This window comes from Haemaphysalis longicornis, unplaced genomic scaffold, assembly GCF_048455015.1.
Source record: "Haemaphysalis longicornis isolate Haplotype H1 unplaced genomic scaffold, Haemaphysalis longicornis Haplotype H1 scaffold_12, whole genome shotgun sequence".
Classification (NCBI taxonomy): domain Eukaryota; kingdom Metazoa; phylum Arthropoda; class Arachnida; order Ixodida; family Ixodidae; genus Haemaphysalis; species Haemaphysalis longicornis.
In genome coordinates this window covers 3,180,967-3,196,528 of record NW_027526225.1, presented here as the reverse complement: position 1 = coordinate 3,196,528, position 15,562 = coordinate 3,180,967, and the positions used below count along the sequence as shown (strand labels likewise).

Here is a 15,562-nt window from a genome sequence, read left to right as displayed (position 1 = left end):
TTTAAATCCAGAAGGCAACCAAGGAAACACATACGAGAAAGCTTTTCAATAAACCATCATCGTCGTTAGACGGAGGAGTGCATGATTTTTCAAGCGTAGGTGGAAGCTTGTAACGGCAGCATTCAGTTGTGAAGCTGAGTACAGGCTTCGGGCACCCTCCTGTCTTGCGTCCTTCAGCCACGCGGAAATTGGTTTTAAGTGTGACTTTATAAGCGACCCCAAACCATCCACCGCCGGCGTCGGCGGCGTCCGCAGCGCTCTTTAAAGAAGAAACAGCATCCGGCGCCAGGTTTCGATCCGAGGACTTTGCGGGCCGCAGCCCGACGCTCTACCGAATAAGCCACGGACGCGACGCTGATATTGTCAGTAACGCGCCATATATCTTTAACGCATTCAAACTACGTCGTCAGCGGCGTGCGTTGGCGACTCAGCGGCGTTATAGCGGCTTGATAACCATGGTGTACACGTGATACTACAAACCCGATGGAAGAGATGGAAGAGAAGGCGGCGAGGCGGTGGGCTGCGGGGGCCGAGCGCAAGCGCCGCAAGCGGGCCGACAACCGTGCATTCGCACTTTCACATTCTCCCCCTCGGGGAAATGCGGGGGAATTTTTTGAATAACCATTTACCAACTAGCCAGCAACCATTGCGATTCTTATAAATCAATGCTTCTCCACGACAAGCAATAACGTTTACTATCATGCGGTATTTATTCTATCAATGATTCCCGATGACTGTAGTAAGAGCATTTCTGTGAAATTAAGCACGTTTCAGCCGTATGTAATAAAGTTACGGAAGCGTACGCCGTCCATCACAATTTCTGTTTTGAGGTAAATCTTGGAAGGCACCCCCCAACTTTGCCTTTCGGTTGTGCACGACGTCGACGCCGTTTTGTCAGCTGCTAAAGGCCAGCGGCGCAGCATTCCTGGATCGGTTGCACACACCGGCTTTCTGGGAGTATTTAGCTGCAATATACTCCTCGATACGCGAAACTGCATGCAGGCATGAAAAAATTTACATGAACGAACGGACTTCCACTTCCAGCTTGACTTCCAGCTTGGCGCATTGAGCGTCGTCTGCTATTTGTAAATACTGAGTATGGGCGTTAATCACACACATGGCATGCCTCGTAAAGGTCACATCCGCGCTCAAGATTTACCGATCTGAAAAAAGTTCTTGTGGTTATGCGCGCTTTGCAAGCCGCACCGCAGAAAAACGATAGAAAGCCATGCACAATAACGCTGCGCTGACCGCCACATGCATTCCACTGACGAGCGGTTCGCCACGAGCGGCGCTGTTCGCTGAAGCGACGGTGGTGCCATACAACGGCCGCCCGGTCCCTATGATGGCCACAGCTGATCGCTACATGAAGTCACATTAGCGGGAATAATTCAACTCGTAAGACCACAAGCCGTTGGCCCTTCTTGCACTAGTCGTGCAAGGCTGGAGAAACAGCAGAGCTCGCGGCCCATCTCCCTTCGTCGGAGACCCGGGATTTCCGAACTTGCCGCTGAAAGTTCTCCGTGACTGGCAGGCCTGAATCGTTTTGTCAGCAGGCTTTCACATCTCTCCCAAACCCGCGGCAACCGGCTTCGGTCTGTTGCGCGAACTCGGCCTCCGTGCTCCCCACGTCAGGCGCGAACGCAAGTGACCTGGCGAGATGAACAGCACGCGAGAGATCACGCCACGAGGGCGCTGGGCTGAGTGCTCTCGAAGGTCGCTGGCCGACGCCAGGCGCACCTCACGAGGCGCACGCTCACGTGCGTTCGGTATTTTTCTTTTTTTGCGAGCTCCTCACGTGGCGCTAGCTTGGTCGACGCCGAGCGCTTCTCACGAGGCGCTAGCTCACGTGCGCTCGGTCTTTTCTCTTGGCATCTTTTTTTTTTTTTTTTTCCTGGTAACGGCATACGGCGGAACTAAAAGTTTAAACAGGTCTGCTGTCCATATTTAAATCATCTCTGTGCACTCCTTTAGAGGACATAAAGCTCCTAAAACAGCACCTTACAGGACTTACAGCACCGCTTTAGCAAAGGAGAACGAACACCGCTTGAACTAGCTCGTTTGGTGCATGGCCCTCTTTCCTTTTCTTTTTTTTTTTTTGACCTCACTATGTTCACCCCCATCTGAAGTAGCAAGCACCGCTGTTTGTCGGGCTAACCTCTTCAGTGTCCATTAAAGCTCTCTCTCGCTCTCTCTGCGTTTGGCGTCTGTTCAGGGAGTTCGTCGTTTCTTTGCAGTGCCTGCTGTTGAGGGTGCAGGAACTCCAGTGCTTAGATGACAAGTTAGTACAGTTCAATTGAAGCAATCTATAAATATTAGAGTGCACCTGACAAGGGAAGGGCAGAAATGCACCCATCGAGGACTGAAACAGGGATGCCCTTTGAGAGAGAGAGAGAGAGAGAGAGAGAGAGAGAGAGAGAGAGAGAGAGAGAGAGAGAGAGAGAGAGAGAGAGAGAGAGAGAGAGAGAGAGAGAGAGAGAGAGAGAGAGAGAGAGAGAGAGAGAGAGCTTTATTAGATGAAAGCAGTGAGCTTGGTTTGCCGGCATGTTCCCGCCTACTCTGCAGGGATAGGGAGAAGGGAATAAAAGCCCTAAAGGAAGTAGGGAGGAAGAGGGAAGGAAAAAATGTGGTTGATCCCGCTTCCATAGGAACTGGTAAAACACGAAAGTGAAATCTGCCTCCACAGGAGCAGGTGAATGTTTATTGCACATCGTTACTTATTATTCGTCGGTATGGCACGTACCGTTATACACATCAACGTTAGACACTAGATTGCACGCGCCGGAGCATTGTGTAAATCCGACTGGAACCACAGGCGCTCGCAAACCGTCCGTGCGAACGAAACCGAACGGGTTGCCAGCGTATCGTTTGGTGAACACATGGTCTGCCGCAGCAAAAGGAGCAGCTGACCATGCCACAAGCACAACGGGCTCTGCAACAGCTTATGCTGTGTGTCCCCCATACACGTAGGCTCTGGCATCGAGGCGCCAACTTGGGCGCTCAATAGCGTCATGATGCACTACTTCACTTCGCCTCTCCTAGACAGCAGCACCTTCTGAAGGGGAAAAATATCAGGCACAGTCGTCCTATTCACGGGTATTTTTATATCGAAGTTGGGAGCGCGTTGCATACCTTCCGTTGCGGCGAAAGAGTTCGTGGCTCGAATCCCCACGTCAAAGTTTTTCTGGCGATGTCATTTCCATGACAGATATGACGTTGGTGAGATCTTGGTGGACCCTGGCATAAAACACTTTCGTGTTAAAAAAGAGATACAGAACGTTAACATGGAGCTTTGCATGGTTGTCGTAAAAGTTCACAATATCTCACAGGTGAGGATATGAAGTTCTAGACTGTATGCGCGACACAGATTTTGTGTAAATAATCAAATAAGGCAACCAACACTTTTCGCTGAGATGATGAAAAGGGCCAGGGTCCAAGAAGAGTTTTCAAAGATGTAGATCCATAGTTGAGGCACTCAATCTTTTGTGCAAGGTGATATCTTTCCTGCCTGTATGCTGGACTTTGGCAAGATGTGCTCAACTGTTTCCGGCAATCCACAGTCGTCACAATAGGAATTTGCAGTTAGACCGAGGCGATTGTGGTAGGAGTTTGTGTGACCTGCATTGAGACGCAACCCGTGGTAGAGAGTTTCAAGGCTACGTGGAATATGCTCTAGTAGCCTCATTCCGAGTCCAGAGTCTATATGGTGCAGGAAAGGGTGGCCACTTTCAAGGAAAGACCAGAGGCGGTTTCGTTCCTCTAAGGCAAGCTGCTTCACTAGCACTGCGGGCTCGTGCTCTGTGAAAAAATGTTTCTTAGCTTTCGCAGCTGCAGCATTCTGTGAGCGGCCTCATCAGTTTTCTCGTTGCCGAGAATGCCACAATGTTCAGGCATCCATTGTAGGGTCACACGGTGCCTGGTGACGTAGGCTAGATGGTGCAGGAAGGTGATGTCATGGGATACATGCTCATGAAGGCTGAAGCAGCTGGCATGTCGTCAGGTTTGAAACGCCACCTTCGAGTCCGTGGATATATAGCCCATTCTGCTGGTGGCTGACGAAGAATGTAGTGCAGGGCTTGTTTAAGTGCATGGAGCTCGGCAGACGTGGATGAGGTTGCACGTTCAATGTGGTAGTGCAGCACTTGGCCTATTGACAAAATAAAGACGCCAGATGAACTACCATGAGGCGTAGATGAGCCGTCAGTAAAAATGTTGACCATATGTGGATATCGGGCATTGATGTGGGCAAGCGCAAGTAGGAGGCAAATTTGGGGCAGAGTTTTCTTTAAGTTGAGGCCAGGTATGCTCATTTTTATGCACAGGCGTGGCAGAGTCCAGGGTGGGAAATCAGACGGCATGGTTTGTTGTTCTTGAGAGGGTACAGATATGTTTATGGAGTTTTTCTGCAAAGCTCGTATTTTCATTGTGCTATACAATACGGGTCAAGAAATCGCTTTGTGAGTGCAACCGATGCCTCAGGTGTATTCGAACTGCTTCCTGCAGCCGGAGAACCTCTAACAGCAAGCAACCAGCCTCCGCAACTGTACCAGCACATGAAGTGCCCTTAGGCAGGCCAAGGCAGGTGCGCAAACAGTAACTTATTAGGGGCGAAGCTCCTAAAGCCATGGGTCTGTCCATCCCTTGTGTCTCGTGGTACGTGACCGCCGCATGCTTTCGGAGATGTCGCAAAGTGGGCCGCGTTGCACGCGCAAGAACCGGCTGCAACCGGCAGCGCAAACTCAGCACCGGGAGCGCGAGCTTGTCTGTGTTCGCCAACGGAGGCGCGAGCGCACGTGCACTGCGAGGGGGAGATCACGCCACGAACGCAGGCAGTCGTTCTCGGAGACCGAACGAGACGCAAGGACCTTTGCTCGTTTCCTCTCGTCTTGTTCGGGCACAAGTTCGCCCTAAATAAAAGTTCTTTCTTTACCGTTGTGTCCCATCCTACGTGACAAATTGTGGTGGAGGTGCGGGGTAGTCCTCAATGGCCCGGGGTCTTTCACCAGGTCTGGGCCTGGGAGCATTGACTCCGAAAATAAAAGTTGATTTGTACAATGTACGCACACAGTCTTACGTCTTTCTTAATGATGTAATGGGCGAACTTTCACGGGAGAGTTACAGTTACCGATGATCTCCCCCTCTCGAGCTTTGCCCCACTTATCATCATTCATTCCGGGGATATGGCGTGATTTTTTTTTTCTTGCTGCATCAAGCTGCTTTTTGCTTGTGGTCGTCAGCCGCTGTAAAACAGGCAGGCTGTAACGTAGCAAGCCTTGGACATCAGTCTTGCAGAGCATCATCATCGATCGACAATAACGGCCCCATTGAATGCTGGCAAGGCAACTTGCGCCACAGCATGACAGCGAGCCACACGGAGATCAGAAAATAGCTCCGCTGTTGAAGTGACCAGCTGCCTAGCTCGCACCTGCGGGGAATACGTGTGTCCCTATGCCTTGCTTAGGGCTAGTAGGCCAGCACCGCCGACGGGGCCGCCATCTTGAGCCACAAGGAGCATGATGAGTCTCTCGGGCTCTCGTGCGAGACATGATGTGCCCTCTCCCGACGGTCGATGCTCCGGCCAGCACTATCAGCCGCATACCCCACCCCAGGGAGTCCCTTCTCTCCCACAGAGGCCTAGAGCTGCGCACGGGGGCTTCCCTGGGAATTTTCCTCATGCACGGTCGCACAAGGAACATTACGTTCCTCGACCACGAGGCAGGGTGAGTCTTCCCTCAGGAGATGGACCAAGCCAGTGACCTAAGACGGCTTAGCGAGCTCGTGGGGACTCTGTATCCAAGCTCTGGACAGCCACTCGTAGAGTGTACATCTGACCTACTGCGGAATAAAGCTGTCTTCATTGACTTCACCTGCCTCCGAGCTCGTCAGTGGGACTTTCCGGTGAGTCGATCGGACCCTCAGCGGCATCCATGCGACACCATGTAATAAAGCCCATTCATTGCCGTGGTCCCCACACACCCTACCCCGATCCTACATTGCGACTACCTGCCACAGCAGCTCAGTGACCAAGGCATTGCGCTGCTTAGTCCAAAAACGCCGCAGGCTCGATCCAAGCTGCGGTGCGCACTTTTTATCTGATGGAGGCGGCGACAGGCGAAAATGCCCGTTTCGAGGTTTCAGTGCACGTTAAAGATGCCCAGGCGGTGTGAATAAATCCGGAGTAGTCCTCCACCACGGTGCGCCTTACTGCTCAGGTGTAGCTTTGGTGCGTTGAACTCCACAATCAATCAATCGCCCACATGGTGACTGCTCAAACAACAAATGCAGCAGAGCCAATAAAAGATCACGACTGAACAGAACACAACAAAACCACCGTGGTTTATTCAAGTGCCTGGAATCAGCTTCCAGCACGGGCCTCACGTAGCGTGCAGTCCTCTAGCGCGAGCGAAGCTTGAAGGTGGCGGCCTTGGGCTGTCGCAGCTGCATGCAGCCAGTGCCCAGGGGCACAACTCTGCCTACCACGAGGCGAGCAGAGGGCGAGTTCAGGTGGTCTTCGGTGCCTGCAACAAAACAAGCACAGTTTGAGAACACACATAAATATTCTTCAGGGCACTTAGGTATACAGTCTAGTTCACTTATGAGAACATCCAAGCGCCAAGAAAATTTCATCGTTATAACCGATTATTGTTATAAGCGCGTAGTGTGAAATAAAAAAGATGAAGCAGAGCTCAAAACATTACATTCGCATGCAAGCAAGGCCGTACTACTAGTTATTTGCGAAAAATAAGCCATAGTCAGTCAGCTTTGTTTTCTGCACACAAAGCTGGCGCACGTCTTTTTCAAGAGATCTATAGGTGCTTCATCAAGCTGAGCAAAGGGTCCTGGCAGAAACGAAGTCCCTGAGGGACGGTATCGTGTGTTGGGCTTCCTGCGAAGACAGAATCGTCAGACGGCGTTCTCAGAATCGTCACTGTCACCGCTGTCCACAGCACATATCCGCACAACGATCGCCTCGGACATTTCCAAAACATCAGCCCTGACATCCCTTCCACGGAAATACGGGGGCAGTAGAAGACGCACCCAGCCAAATTCAGAGTGCCGCGCACATGACACAACAAGCAAACGCCCAAAGCGATGATGATGATGATGGTTGGATGTTAATGGCGCAAGGCCAACTGGGGCAAAGAGCGCCAAAACAGTGGTTAAATATGAGAGGTGAGAACGTAGACACTAAAATAAGCAAGCAAGAACAAAAGTCAAATCAATAAAAGACAGTAAGGATGGCTGGTGTAAAAGGCCAGGTTGTGATGGTGCATGGCATGAAATAAGGCTCTAAAAAACTACGCGTGATAGGAAATGAGATGTAAAAACTTGATGTCACTGAGAGACTTAAAAGTGCGTTGCACAGGAATCACGGGATCATCCGCTAGAAAGAGTGCTGGGTGTAGTGGAATGTGTTGTCTGTAGAGTTGAGGGAAGTGCTTGCGTCTTGTTGTCTGGAGTGCTTTGCATGTAATGAGGATGTGAAGTACGGATAGGCCCTTCCCACACCTGCTACACAGGGGTCTTGGAGATCCAGTGAGCAGATGGGAATGTGTCGCGTGTGTGTGGCCTATCCGTAATCTAGCTAGGGCAACTTCGATGAATCTGTTGTGTGAGTCACTAGTGTATTGTCCTAAGTGTGGCTTTATTTATTATGTGTCAACAATTTCGATGAATCTGTTGAGTGAGTCACTAGTGTATTGTCTTAAGTGTGGCTTTATTATGTGTAACTTGCTGTCTGTCTGTGTATTCCAGTCGGCTTGCCATGTTTTGCGAAGGTGTTGTCGGATGTGTGGCTTGAGGTCAGTGTAGGGTATTGTTGTTATGTCCACTGTGTTTGCAAGTGCAGCAGAGGCGGCCATTTGATCCGCGGTCTAATTCCCCGCGATTCCAGCATGGCTTGGAACCCAGCACAGGACTAGTTGAAAATTATTTGCATATATAGACATTATGAAATTAAAGACAAGATTGACAATGTGGTTTTTCCTGGGTCTGTGTGAAGACAATGCACGCACAACGCTCAAAGAGTCTGTGAAGATGACGGACTTAGGAATTTGTTTTTTAAGAATGTGCTGAACGATGAGTAAAATGCCATATGCTTCTGCAGAGAAGATAGTGGTGTGTACACTCATGGTTCTGCAAGCAATAAAGTTGGGACCATGAGCGGCGCACGACACTGCAGTTGAAGTTTTCGAGGCATCGCTATAGAATTCGGCACATTTATATTTATCCTGAAGCACCAAGAAATGCTGCAGAATTGCAGCTCTCGGAACCCTGTTTTTATCTATTTTCATAAAAGAAACATCACAACAAACAGGCTGCAGTTGCCATGGTGGTATAACGTCAGAAAATGATGATGTACAGACATCTAAAAACCCAACGGAAATACCTGAAGCTTCCTCTCTCACCCTCAGAGAGTAGGGCAAAGGAACAGATGGACGATTTGAGAATAGCTGGGTTGTAGATGTATCGTTGAGGACAGGTTTAAAAGGATGGTTATTGAATGATGAGACCTTAAAAGCATATAATAAATCTATGTACATTCGTTGATGTTCCAGGCACCATTTGTTACTTTCAGCGTACAGACTCTGGGCCGGGCTAGTGCGGAAAGCCCCACACGCAAGGCGCAGGCCCAAATGGAGCACTGGGTCAAGCATTTTTAGTGCTGTTTTTGATGCCGACGCATACACGACACTACCGTAGTCTAGCCGAGACCCGACTAAGGCGGTAAAGACGCGAAGAAGGAGTTCTTTGTCTGCACCATAGGACTGGTGGGAAAGGACTTTGAGAATGTTTAGTGTTTTCAGGCATTTCTGTTTAAGTTGTTTGATGTGTGGAATGAACGTGAGTTTTTCATCAAATATGACACCTAAAAACTTGTGCTCCTTTTTTACAGGGATAGAAGCGCGATGAAGGGTAATCTCAGGGTCTGCCTTAATCCCGCGCTTGCGGGAGAACACAACACAAGTACTCTTTCCAGGGTTCAGTTTAAAACCGTTTGTGTCCACCCAGCCAGCAAGTTGGTTCACCCCAAGCTAAACTTGGCGTTCACAAATTGAGAAGTTACACGACTTAAAAGATACAGTCGAACCCCGCTACAACGAACGCCGCTTCAACGAAATTTCCGCTTCAACGAAATATTTCCAATTCCCCGTCAGCTAGCCATAGAAGTCAATGCAACGAAGTCCTCGCCACAACGAACCATTTGTCAGGCTTGCTTTCACTTCAACGAAATTTTCGATGATTTGGGCTGGGTTTGAACAATTATTTTACAACAAAATAAGCATAGCGCCAGCTATCTGTAGCTTTTTATACATTCAGGACGCTTAGTTTCACCGAAAATGCGCGTTGCGACCACACCGCCACCCAAAACAAAACAAAAAATAACTCATAGGCGCACGCCATTGCTTGATGGTGATAACGATGTGGCTGGCCGTCTTTACACGAGGCGCAGGCCCGCTTCGCCAAGGCGGAGCCCCAGAGCTACAGCCAATCCGTATCCAGTTGAAATTGCATGAATGTGCTCCGCTGCTGGCGCGGTGCCGTCATGTATGCGTTGTGAGCAGCTGTCCTTGCCGTTTTCCTTCTACCATTCTTCATAGCCAAGAGCAAAAATCATGTTTGCGCGTTTGGTCTTGAAGCCTAGTGAGCGCGCGGTCATGTTAAATGCAAGCGCGCGCGTCTTGTCTGCCAAGGTCAGTAGCTGTGCCGTGCCCTGTCAGAGGATGAGATAACGGCACTGCTCCTGCCACAAGCAAGAGGGGGGCTTCCCACGGCCTAGCAGCTATCTGCAAGTAATCAGCTCGGTGGGCACGCCTTGTTGTACAGCGATACGTTTTGCGCCTGCATATCTTCACCCCCCTCCGTAACGCGTTCTTTGGGTGGTGAAAAAACAGATAACCATTGGTATGTTTGTTATCCGAATAAACATGAGTTATTGCGCGTCACTCCGTTTTCTAAACATTGTATTATGCTGCCAATGTTGCGGAAACGCACGGGGCTATTTTTCTGGCCTTTTCGTGGTGTGTTGGGGCAGATTTTGCCTCAACGAATTTTCGCTTCAACGAAATTTTTCGCACGTCCCGTCAATTTCGTTGTAGCGGGATTCGACTGTATTTGAACGTCATCTACATATACAGAACAGGAAATGGTTGGTGGCAATGCCTTCTGGAATGAGTTCATCTTAACAATGAATAGTGTGCAGCTCAGGACACCGCCTTGAGGAACGCCATTTTCCTGCGCATATACATTGGAAAGTGCACTGCCAACCCTCACTCGAAACGTCCTTTCCGACATGTAGCTAGCGAGGGTGTTCAGCATGTTGCCGGAGACACCAAACGACTTGAGGTCACTCCAGATGCCATACCGCCAGGCAGTGTCATAGGCCTTTTCCATATCAAAGAAGACTGTTATGCAAAACTGATTATGGATAAAGGCATCGTTTACATACGATTCCAACGCAACCAGTTGATCGTTGGTGGATCTCCCAGCCCTGAAGCCGGCCTGGCAGCTGTCGAGAAGACCATTGTACTCTAAGAAGTACATGAGTCTCCTATTGATCATCTTCTCGAACAGCTTACACAGGCAGCTTGTGAGGGCGATGGGACGATAACTTGCGGGAGAGGAAGGGTCCTTCCCCTCTTTCAGAAAGGCCACTACGATGGCCTCCCTCCACGACCTTGGGAGGTGCCCCGAAAGAAATATTTTGTTGTAAAGGTGAAGGAGGGTTTCAAGTGTGTCTGTGTGCAAGTGTTGAATCATAGTGTATGTAATGTTGTCTGTGCCTGGAGCTGAAGGTTTACATGTACTAAGTGCGATCTTCAGCTCATGCAGTGAGAAGGGGGTGTTATAAGATGATGTCGACTTATTACTGTCTCGCAAGGACTTCTTCTCACAGGATGTTTTGTGTTTTATGAAAGTGTTCGTGTAGTGCGCTGAACTGGACACATGTTGGAAGTGTTGTGCGAGTGTGTTAGCCTGGTCTTCCAGTGTGTCCCCTGTTGTACTAACCAGGGGCAGGCTGTGTGTCTGTTGTCCTTTTAGTTTACGGATTCGTGTCCATACTTTTCGCATGTCAGTGTATGAGTTGATGGAGGAAGGTGCGCCAACTCTCCCTTTTCGCCTCACGACGCACTCGCTTCCCAAAAGCCTTTGCCCGTTTAAAAAAAATGAGGTTATCTGACGTGGGGTACCGGCGAAGGACACCCCACGCCTTGTTCTGGGCCTCTCGCGCCCGCCTACAGTCCTCATTCCACCACAGCCTCCTTTGGTTGCGCGGAGCGCTGGAGGCATGGGGAATGGACTTTTCGGCAGCGTCGCAGATGTGTGCCGTGATGAGTTGGGATGCTTCCTCCACGTGTAGGTGTTCTATGGTTGTGTGGTGTAGTTTAGATGTTTCTGTGAATATACTCCAGTTTGCTTTTGATTCATTAAACCTGTTATGGGAAGATGGACTGCATGGGCCTTTACCTATACATGTTAGGGAAGTGGGGAAATGGTCACTACCATATGGGTCAGTGCCCACGCCCCACTCAAGACATGGAAAGAGAATTGCAGAACCAATAGCCAAGTCGAGATGTGAGTATGTATTATGTCCTAAGTTATGGTATGTAGGCTGCTTTTTGTTGAAAAGGCATGCTCCTGAAGATGTAAGAAATTTCTCTATCAGGCGACCTCGGGCATCCGTTCTGGAGGAGCCCCAAAGAGAGTTGTGTGCATTAAGGTCGCCTGTTAGGATGTACGGTTCGGGCAGCTGGTTGACCAGCGCCTCGAAGTCAGAGCTGGAAAGTGCATAATCAGGACGAATGTAAATTGAGCATACCGTTATCAACCTATTAAAAATTATTGTGCATATTGCTACAGCCTCAAGGACGGTGTTGAGAGCGATAGGGTGGCATGCTTGGGATTTCCGGGCTACTATGGCTACACCGCCCGAAGAGTGTGTGCAGCCAACCCTATCCTTTCTGAATACCATGTACCTATTTAAAAAATTTGTGTGACTGGGATTCAAATGCGTCTCCTGAAGACACATCACACTTGGCTGGTTCAAATGCAATATCTCATGGACATCATCAAGATTTTTAATGAGGCCTCTACAGTTCCATTGAGTAATATTTTCTCTTCCCATTATGGAGATTCAGAAGCTACTGAAGTCTGTGTGTATGTGTGTTCATGTGTCTATCGGGGCTGTTACTCTAGGATTTGGCTTTTTGGGCCTTTCTGCTGCTGGCTTGGGCGTCGGAGGCCGCTCCTTGTGCTGCGTTGCAGGCAGGAACGGCCCGACATCCATCTCGTCGTCGGATGTCCGAGGGGTGCCCGACGGACCGGACCCCCGGACTTGGCCCCCCTTCGGGAGCCCTTCGTTTGAGCTGCCACCGCCGCGGGCGTAAGGGACGCCAAAAGTGGCAGGGGCGGTGCGGTGGCGGTGGGAGCCGATACGGGGCCCGTGGTGTCCATCACCTCGGTCCCCTCCAACGCACTGGAGGACGGGGAGACAGAGGCGGGAGCGGCACCGGTCCCAACAGAAGTGGTTTGCACCACAACCACTGCTGCCTCAGCAAGCGGCGTGGTACCGGGTTGGGCTGCGTGAGGCAACCCAGCGGGGGGCGGGGGTGGGACCAGGTCAGACTCGCTGAACTGGGTCCCTGTGGACACCAGACGCCGCTCCGCCCCCCGGCGAGCCGCGTCAGCGTACCTCCCCAGGGGGAAAGAGGCGAACCTCTTTCGCGCCTCCGGGAAGGTGATGTTCTCAGTTACCTTGATGTTGATTATCTTTTTCTCCAGTTGGAACTTTTCACACTTGCGGGAGTACGCTGCATGCGGCCCGCCGCAGTTCACACAAGACAGGGTATCGGATGGACAATTGCCGCTTGGATGATCATGCGCCACGCATTTCGCACACGTCGTTCGGCCACGGCAAGAGTTTGTACCACGCCCGAACCGCTGGCACTTAAAACAGCGCCGCGGGTTCGGGATGTACGGACGGATGGAGCAACGGATAAAACCTGCATTTATGTGTTGTGGGAGTACTGCGCGGTCAAAAGTCAAGATAATGTGCTTGGTGGGAATCTCCTTGTCGTCTCCGCGGATAGGGATGCATCTCACGGCAGTGACACCCTGATCCTTCAAGCCGGCAAGGAGATCCGCATCCGTTTCGTTCAGGAGATCTGTCTCGGATATCACACCCTGCGAGCTGTTAGGCTCCAATGGGGTGTGATCCTGATGTCGAGATCAGCCAGTCTAGTCTGAGCTAGAAGCTTTGCAGACTGCTGCTTGTCATTTATTTCGATTAGGAGTTCACCAGACCTTTGTTTTTTGCACTTATACGATTTTCCTATTATGGCTTCAAGATACTTGGCGATCAAGAAGACTGACTGAGATGCAAGAGGGTGGGTTGGATTCAGGGACTCCATGACAAGAAATCGAGAGTAATGATCTGGTTCAGGAAATGTCAAAGATGGCGATTGGGGAAACGATACTTCGGTGCGGCCCCTTTTAGGGGGCCGATCACGGTTGGGGGGGTTTTTGAAAATACCATACGGCATAGTATAAAAGCAGGGAGACGGGGGTACTTTCTCCTTTGACCTTACCCTGGTAGTCAAAGAGGTCCCGGAGCTCCCTGCCTGGTAGACAGGCAGGGAGCCCATTGGCCGGAGCTTGACCAAAGCTCCGACGGCCACCGTTTATGGCTTCTACCCTTCACCTTTAAACACCTCGCCACGGTTGGACACAGCTTATGTTGGGAGCTCAAGGTCCGCGGTGTCGCTGCTCACCGTCACCATGAATACTCAAGGTGCCCCGTGCGGGGCAAACGCCCAAAGCGAACACGCGAGTGGGCGGGGGGGGACGATGCTAAAGCAGCGGTGCCAGGAGGGTGGTTCGGAAGGAAAACTGCTCTCCTCTTTCCTTCGCTTCCTTGAAAGCAGTGCAGTCGGCTCGCTTTCTGAGCGGTGGAAGGGATGCGAGACTCATCTCGGCTCGTGGTGCAACATTTTCAGTGCATGCTGTAATCAGATTCAATTGTTATATCCGATATTGTAATAGGCTATTTATTTTACCATAGAAAGCAGACAAAATTGGCCGGTGCCATAGTTGTTCATCGCTATATCTGATATATTGTTATAAATGGTATTGTTAGAAGTGGACTCGACTGTACTTCCATGGTCTGAAGGCAAAAGCATAATGGCATGCCCTTGTGGCACTTATCAAAGGCTTCGTTACAAGGGTCACAGTTTATTGTACATTTTATTTGACACCAAGATCAGAAAGGGAACTCACCTAGTTATTTATAAGTTGAACAAAATATATTTCACAAATGAGAATGGTGACAGCCATTATGGAAAAAATGACCGCCACGAATACTGGCAGCACCTGCCTTACCAAAAGAACAAAATGCTTCTTGGTAGAGAAAAAATTTTGCTTCAAGGCCTGTTTGACGTGTTTGGACACCTGAAATTCACCACACATGCTTACGGGCTTTCAAGTCAACAATAAATTACGAAGCAATGACAGACGTGAACAGGACCGAACCACTTCTCAGAAGTCAAATCATTTGGTTTTGGATAAGACAGGTGGCGTAACTGTTTCATGACAGTCAATATTCTGTAATGGCCGCCGCAACTCCAACGGGTAGAAATCGTTTCCATTAGATTTATAAATAACTTAGCTTTCCATCACAGACCTTGGTGTTAAACGAAGTGGACGATACACTGCAACCCTAGTACAAATTTAGAGCATACAGAAACCAGAGGCCCGCCCAAGAAAGACATTTGAATGCCTTTGTTCGCCATTGTTGAAACCCCTTGGACACTCACCGCCTGCACACGCCCTCGGCCTGCCATGCCGCAAAGCGACAGAAAAGCTCGGCAGCACTCCCTACACCAGCAGCCCCTCACTTGACCAGATGGCCTTGCTTCGATGAAACAAGCGTAGAGTTTCATACTAATATATACACTAACTAGAGAGAAATCTGTTTCTGCAATAGCGTGCCATCGTAGGCACTGCCATGGCAGCTGGCAACGCTCCTCTCCTACAGTTGAACCCCTTTATAAGAGACACGTACCGGGGAGCAGTTTCTGTCTCTTATACGAGATATCTCTTATAAGCAGGGAACCATGTTTTCACTTACTAGTCAGACCCTAGTTCAATGTGGGCACTGTATGACTAATATAAGCTCAAAAGAACGGCACAGCATGTTTCAAAAGATTCATTCTAATTAATGTTTGGCCCCATAATTTATGAAACTTTGTTTGCTTTATGACTGTATTTACACTGTTCTTTCGAACCGATTCTACAAGCTTTTTTTCCTTTCCTTGTTTGTGGAAGAACAATCGTAGATGTTGAGTTCACAAGCCTGATGAATAGCCAGAGCGCACAGTTTCTTCCGCTGTGTGCTCAGGCTATTCATTACGCTTGCAGGACTCAACATCTGCGATGCTTCTTGATTGGGAGCTACGCGAGTGGGAGAGCCCGCATGTGCGGTTGCACTCCATCCAATGGATGGCAGTAAGCTTCAACCACTTCTGTCAGTTGCATTTCCATTGGCAGGGCTTCTCATCCTCAT

At 49.8% G+C, this 15,562-nt stretch overlaps 1 protein-coding gene across 1 annotated transcript in view; it reads right to left on the bottom strand.

Moving 5' to 3' along the window:
• Positions 1-6,308: 6,308 nt before the first annotated feature.
• Polr1a (RNA polymerase I subunit RpI1) overlaps positions 6,309-15,562 on the bottom strand; it is a 135,300-nt gene continuing 126,046 nt past the window's right edge. The window contains exon 31 of the mRNA XM_077692741.1: positions 6,309-6,518. Within this exon, the coding sequence (XP_077548867.1) occupies positions 6,394-6,518 (125 nt within the window). The 3' untranslated portion in view covers positions 6,309-6,393. The remainder of the gene's footprint in view (positions 6,519-15,562) is intronic.